The 7,335-nt window shown below is 51.0% G+C and overlaps 1 protein-coding gene across 3 annotated transcripts in view; it reads left to right on the forward strand.

Moving 5' to 3' along the window:
• Ppp2r2c (protein phosphatase 2 regulatory subunit Bgamma) overlaps window positions 1-7,335 on the forward strand; it is an 83,285-nt gene that overhangs the window by 56,212 nt on the left and 19,738 nt on the right. For all 3 annotated transcript variants that reach the window (XM_005365948.2, XM_013353317.1, XM_026788669.1), the window contains exons 3-5: window positions 1,281-1,446; window positions 3,644-3,756; window positions 5,964-6,141. In XM_005365948.2, coding sequence (XP_005366005.1) covers window positions 1,281-1,446; window positions 3,644-3,756; window positions 5,964-6,141 — 457 coding nt within the window. The remainder of the gene's footprint in view (window positions 1-1,280; window positions 1,447-3,643; window positions 3,757-5,963; window positions 6,142-7,335) is intronic.

Here is a 7,335-nt window from a genome sequence, read left to right on the forward strand (position 1 = left end):
AAGCTCAAGGGAGGCAAGGCTAGAGAGAGGAGCTGAAGCCACCTTCGTCCCCTTGAGCGCCGTCCCCGAGCTTCATAGCGCATGTAACCCCGCATTGCCACCCCTCCAGGCAGAGAGCTGCTGTCATCCTTCCTCTGACAGCTCAAGAAGCGCAGCACAGAGGGCTTAAAATAGCAAGGGCAGGCGAGGGACAGCCCGATGCGCACAGGTGTCGCAAGGCAGAACGACCATCCCACATCAGCGTCAGCCATGGTGCTGCCCGCTGCAAAGAGAAATGAGCTCAGAGGCTCTGGCTTTTCTCCTTCCGTTTGTCTCCTCCCGCTGGTCCTGCTGACATTTTCGCAACTCGCGCTCATGGGAAGAGGAGGCAAAAGACGTGGAAGGATTTTCAAACAGATCCTAACGCAAGACAGAGATGGGGACCTAAAAATAGACACTTTCAAAATGAACAGAAAAGCCTGACGCCAGGCTTGGCTGGCCATTTTCACTTGTTCCCAGCTGTGATTTCATGTTGTCATAGAAACTTGACTTGTCTGCTGGAAAAGTGATCCCCGGTGTTTATGGCAGGTCTAACACTCAGCATTTGGGTTTCTCCACTGAAAGGAGATTCATAGCAGGAACTCTGCAACCCAAAATGCCATCACGGGGAGCAGGGTTAGGGCTAGACAGATGAGGGTAGGTAGAGCCTTGACATTAGCATCTGGTCTCATCGGGGTGAATGGTGGCCATCTCGTGGATACATTGGGTGAACCCTAGCCTCACAAGCATGAAGACCTAAGTTTGATCCCCAGAACTGACATAAAAAATACATGTGCCTGTGATTCCAGTTTTGGGGAGGCGGAGACAGGCAGGCCCCCCAAGGCTTGCTGGTCTGATTGGTGAGGTCTAGGATAATGAGAAACCCTGCCTCAAAGAGGGTGGACAGTGTTCCGAGGATGACATCTAAGGTTGTCCCTTGTCTCTGTATGCGTGCTCACACACATGCATGCACACCTACGTCCTTATACACACATATACACCTGCCTGCATGCCCCTATACACAAACACACACCCCTGCAATACAGCCTGTACACACACACACACCTGCACATACCCACCCTGTGTACACACACACACACACACACACACACACACCTACAATACGAGTACACTTGCACTAGCATATTCCTTTGGTGGTGTGGATAGCACCCTCACTGCAAGGCGAATTCAGCCCCATCTCATGTCTGCCTCCACCGCCCTGGCTGCCCCTGTGGCTCATCCACCTTTGGGTTTCCCTGCAGAGTAAGAACGCGCCTCACAGCCAGGGTGAGTACGATGTGTACAGCACCTTCCAGAGCCATGAGCCCGAGTTTGACTACCTGAAGAGCTTGGAGATCGAGGAGAAGATCAACAAGATCAAATGGCTCCCGCAGCAGAACGCCGCGCACTCGCTGCTGTCCACCAATGGTGAGGCCTGGCGGTGGGGCCAGCCTGACCTCACATAGGCTTCCTGCTTTCTCTGTGGCTTTAGTGACGACCAGGCCATTCTCTTCAGCTTTCCCTGGCTGATCACGAATCTCCCCTCATTGTAAATACAATGGTCAAGGATTTTTTTCAAGGTAGAGATGAAGTTGAATATTCCAGAAACAGGGACCAGGGCCAGAAACCAGCGACCACCAGATACAAACTGAATTCTTATTCAGAGCCACAAATCACCCAGCCTGGAGCTGCCCTGAGTGGTGGGGAGGAGAATAGACAGGTGGCTGGCCTTTGTCCCTCTGCTTCAAGACATGCTGTGATGTCAGAAAGCTGTTGCTACATACTAGCTCTGACTGCCACCTCTAGATAGGGTCTAGGCCTCCCAGCCCCTCCTGGCCACCTAGTTCCCACGCTTGCCCTGCTATCTTCCTTCCCCTCCTTAGCCCATGAGCCCGGGCCAGGAGTCTGGTGGAGCAGACTTGGGTCCAGGCCAGCTCTGTAGACTGGGGCATGTGGTCTTACCTTCATCAACCTCAGTCTGCACACTGCTCCTTCTGGGGTTATGAGATATGATATCCATCCAACTCTGAGAAGAGTAAATGCTGTGTGAGCCTGAGGGCGGCTGGCAAGATGGCTTCACCTCTGCGTTCCTTGAGGAAGTCCTACTACTGAGGGGGCGCTTCAAAGGCTTCCCGAGAATGACTCAGCTTTTACCCCCTGCCTACCCCCACCACAGTCTCTCACGTGGTGACTTCCCTCCTCCTCCCCTCTCCATCCCCGTGAAGCCTGTCCTGATGTCTCACCTCTGCTGGACCATCCTCGACAGGACACTTGTCATTCTGTCTGTGCATCTCTGCCGGGCTTTGAGAGTACAGGATCTAGCTGGCCTCCCGGAGGCCTGGCTGGGATCAGCTCAGCACACATGTACTCTGGGGTCTTTATCCTGTGTGAGAGTGGGTGGATAGTGACGTGGGACCGGGAGCATGCAAAGATGGCACTAAGCTTGTGTGTGTGTGTGTGTGTGTGTGTGTGTGTGTGTGGTTACCCGCACGCGCCTGTGTATGCACACACGTGAGCGCCCATGCATGCATATATGTCTTCAAAAATAACGTCCTGCCATTCTGGAAGGAAGGCCAGCCATGGGAGTCACCTACTTCTTAGCCCCACAAAACTTATAGATCCTTTATATGCCAGTTCCGCCCTGTCCTTACAGAAGACTGAAGACCCTTATAGAAGGCCCTGTCTGAAACCTCTCAATCCTTCCCATGCTTACACTGTTGTTTCTTTTGACTGCTGAGGTTATCGGGGTTCTCTGGGGAAACTAGAGAGAGGAGAGAGGGAACAAGGGAGATGGAGAGGAACTTGCCCCTGTGATTGTGAGGTCAGAAGCACACAGCTCAAGCCTGGAGGATGTCTGCTGACAGAGGCAGCACCTTGATTCTGTCAGGGCCTTCAGCAATGATTCAAGGCCCAGATCCTGATGGCAGCTTATCTGCTCGCTGGATTTAAATTTTAATTGCATCTGAAAGACCCTTCCTAGCAAGAGACAATGTGTAGCATGAGGACCGGGCTTGCTTGTAGCCCTGGCCACCCAGCTAGCTTAGCCCCTAAATGATCACACAGAAACTGTATTCATTAAAACACTGCTTGGCCCATTAGCTCAGGCTTCTTGTTAGCTCTTATAACTTATATTAACCCATTATTCTTACCAACAATGTATTTTGGATGGTGTCTGGTACAGCCGAGGTGAGCCATAAGGTTACCATCACCTGCGCTTCCTCCTGTGAGGTGCAAGAGAGGAGTGCAGAGAAGAGAAGCCCCTGGAACTGGCTTCTGGGTGGCAGGTACCACTGAGTTAGCAATGGCAAGGAGGTACCCTCTTCTCAGGAAGACACAGTGGTACAGACTCAATGTAGAGGTCAGTAGTGATCCTTGCAAGGACCATGCCCTTTGACCTAGCAACATCCCTGCCAGGGACTCGGAAAGATGGGCTGAGGAGAGAGTCTTCACATGTAGAGGTATTCTGTGTAAGGCGTTGGGAGGGAGAACCTGGCTGTGTGAGAACAGGGCTGTGGGGTGACTCCTAAGGTACATACATGTCACTGTCCCTCTGGCTGTGACAGACCTGGGCTGGGCTGACCTGGCTGTGACAGGGTGCCTTATTCTTCCTGTTTTATTCTTAAAGATAAAACGATTAAATTATGGAAGATCACCGAACGAGACAAGAGGCCAGAGGGCTACAACCTGAAGGATGAGGAGGGGAAATTAAAAGACCTGTCCACGGTGACATCGCTGCAGGTGAGCTTCTTGAACAGAATGTTTGGCATTTATGTCCTCCTAAGCCATGAGATGTTTAGGACTCTCGGTGCCAGGGCCAGAGCCATACTGTTGTGATGTTATTCCTGGGGTGATGAATGAACATCTACATATCCTAGATGGCGAACCAAAGACAGACCAAAGTACAGATATTACCAAGTCCACCATGGTGTACCAATGAGATTATTATTATTGGTTTTGTTTGTTTGTTTTGCTTTTTGAGACAGGGATTCTCTGTGTAACAGCTCTGACTGTCCTGGAGCTCGCTTTATGAACCAGACTGGTCCCAAACTCACGTAGATCCTCCTGCCTCTGTCTCTCGAGTGCTGGGGTTGAAGGCATGTGCCCCCACACCTAACCGTATCAGTGAATTTTATTGGGATTACTTCCAGGAGCAGAAATGAGTGATAAACAGATACCTCAGCAAAGTCTACCGCAGCATGGTGACAGCTCACAAAGCTGGGGACATGGAGCACACTGCACAGCCTGCAGGCAGCTCGACAGGTGCCCTTTCCAGGTGACTCGGCTCTTCAGGCTGCCAGCCCAAGCCTTTTCTGGGCTGAGCAGCTCAGCTCGTTGGAGAGAGACTCTTGGCAGGCTTTCCTGTTTATATGCTCCTGGAAAGGGAGGGACTCGGTGAACCTGGTCAGTTTCAGGGACTTCCTGAAGCTATCATGGGTTGTTTATCTACTGTCCAGAAGGAGCTTTGCTGCAGGATGGAAGTGTTTCGCCTCCCCTTAGACCAGGAGTTCTCAACTTTGCCCACACTGTGACCTTTAGTACAGTTCCTCACGTTGTAGTGACCTCCAACCATAAACTAATTTTTGTTGCTACTTCATAACTGTAATTTTGTAATTCACAACTGTTATGAATCATAATGTAAATACATGCTATACAGGAGATCTGAGGTGATCCCTGTGAGAGGGCCATTTGACCCCCAGGGGGGTGTCGACCCAGAGGTCGAGAACTTAGAACATCCTGTTGTTTCACCTCCTTGTAAGCATCCTGTCCTAAAATAGCCTGTTGTTTCACTTCCCTTTTACATCCTATGTCTTCAGAATTCTCCCCAAGATGAAAAATTTTAATCCACTCTACAGCATACACCCTGGCTACTTCCTTACTGGCCTGGTGTGGTGGGCTTTGTCTGTGAAGGGCTCGTCACCTGCAGTTGAGGGGGATAGCAAGTCAGAAAATGCCCACACAGAAAGGAGAAACGGAGGCCCAGTGGATAGCCACACTTCTACAGTTACTAAATTGAGCTCAGTGCTCCCCAGCCCTGGGCTATTTTTGGGGGAGGGAGTTGGGCTAGATCTTTGGTGCAGTGAAGTCCAGAAGGTGGCACTGTAGAGTTGTACCAAAGTAGACATTTGTCCTGCTTAATTAAAAGGCATTAGAGCTTGCATCCTTCAGCAGAATGTGGAACTCGCAAGAAAGAGTTCTGAGGGCTGGAGTGATAGCTCAGTGGTTAAGAGCACTTGCTCTTCTTGCAGAGGACCTGGGTTGGCTCCCAGCACCTACATGGCAGCTTATAGGTTATAGCTCTCTATAACTCTAGTCCTAAGGGATTCAATGCCCTCTTCTGTCCTCCCTGGGTACCAGGCACACACATAGTGTATATGCATACATGCACTCAACATGCTCATACACATAAAATATAAAAGGAATGAGAAAGAAAAGAGGAGAGAGAGAGAGAGAGAGAGAGAGAGAGAGAGAGAGAGAGAGAGTCCCTGTACGCATGTGCGTGCACACTTGCTAGGCACTTCAGTTCATATGAGGTGGGTCAGGTTTACCACCTGAGCCCCTTGTACAGGCCAGGAAACTTTGAAAACCTCACAGTTGAACAGCTATATAGATAGAACATGCTGCATGAGCCGGGCAGGTGAAGGCCATTTGCCATCTGTGATCACTTACCTCACACCGTGACTGTTTATTTCGCACCCGGCTCCCGAATGAGTGATCCAGTCTCCCATGAAGATCGTGAGTCCTCTGCCAGGCAGTGGTGGCACACACCTTTAATCCCAGCACTCGAGAGGCAGAAGCAGGAGGATCTCTATGAGTTCAAGGCCACCCTGATCTACAGAACAAGTTCCAGAACAGGCAGGGCTACATAGAGAAACCCTGCCTTGAAAGAAAAAAGATTATGTTCCCGACACTTGTCCCACATGACTCTGCCTGCCTCTGCTCTGCAGGTGCCTGTGCTGAAGCCCATGGACCTGATGGTGGAGGTGAGCCCGAGGAGGATCTTTGCCAATGGCCACACTTACCATATCAACTCCATCTCAGTCAACAGCGACTGTGAGACATACATGTCGGCGGATGACCTGCGCATCAACCTCTGGCACCTGGCCATCACTGATAGGAGCTTTAGTATCCTTGGCTTGACCTGGTTTATAAGCATACTGACTTCTGGGCCTTCAGGCTTGGCGACTTCCTCACTGAAGAACTGTCCCACCTAGAGTGTAAAGGAGGCAAGGTGTGGGATCACAAGGTGTCTGTTTATCAACACTTAAAGGACATGGCTTCTGTGAAGGCTCCATCACACCCCATGCCTTCTTAGGGTAGCAGTGGTCTCCCATAAGAACCATGAAGGAGCAAGAGAGCTAGAGACACCATGCCCTGGAGGAGAGGAGGCTGACCCCCCCCCCCCCAGGACAGCTACCTAGAGGTTGCATTCCCTTGTGTTGGTCCAGTGTGTGTCACCCTGGATGTAGAGTGACAACTGGGGTATCAGAGACTTGGGTGTCTGAAGCCAGGCAGAAATGGGGTCCTGGTGTCAGAACAAGCTAAGGACTGAGCACTGCCCCTCCTGCGGCCTGCTAAGGAGAGGGCCACCTACAGGCTGCACTAAGCTGGGGAAGGTCAGGGTCAGTCCAGGAAGGGCAGGTTGCTACCTTGTCACTGTTGTGCAGACTATTAATGACAGCCATGCTAAGCGAAGTTTTATGTGCTGGGCTCTCACTCAGTGAGGCAGACACTGTCACCAGATCTTTCCAGTAAGGGAACTGAGTCATAGAGCCTGAGCTCATAGATGACAAGTATCTCCTGGGAGAGAGTGAGGGGCAAGGAAGGCCATAGCTGCTATAAAATGGAGACAGTAAAAAATGTTGACTTCATCGTTTTGGGCTGAGTTGTAACTGTCTTTGAACCTGTGTGGCCATAGGACATTAGAACAAGTTAGTCATGAATGAGGAAAGTGTTAGTGACTCCAGCACTGAGACCTGTCTCTTTGTCACTGGCTTCCTTTCCACAGAATGCAGGAATTATGCTCACCCTTGCTGAAGAGCACAGCACTCACCTGCAGGTGTTTATCAAATACCCACTGACATGCTTGAAACTGGCACTGGGTATGCAAGGCCCTGGCAAGCAGGAGTCTTTCGTGACCAGTACTGGGGTCTTGGACACAGACCAGCATATGCCGTGGGTCATAGGCTGCAGGTTGGCAGAGAGGAAACCAAGGGGGGGGGCCTTTGCCACGTGAATCCGTGGGCCTGGAGCAGATGGCGTGTGTGAGAGTGAATGGGATTATTGACCAGAGAACCTGGGCTGCTGAGAGGGAGTGGA

Source organism: Microtus ochrogaster, unplaced genomic scaffold, assembly GCF_000317375.1.
Source record: "Microtus ochrogaster isolate Prairie Vole_2 unplaced genomic scaffold, MicOch1.0 UNK5, whole genome shotgun sequence".
In the NCBI taxonomy this organism is placed as follows: domain Eukaryota; kingdom Metazoa; phylum Chordata; class Mammalia; order Rodentia; family Cricetidae; genus Microtus; species Microtus ochrogaster.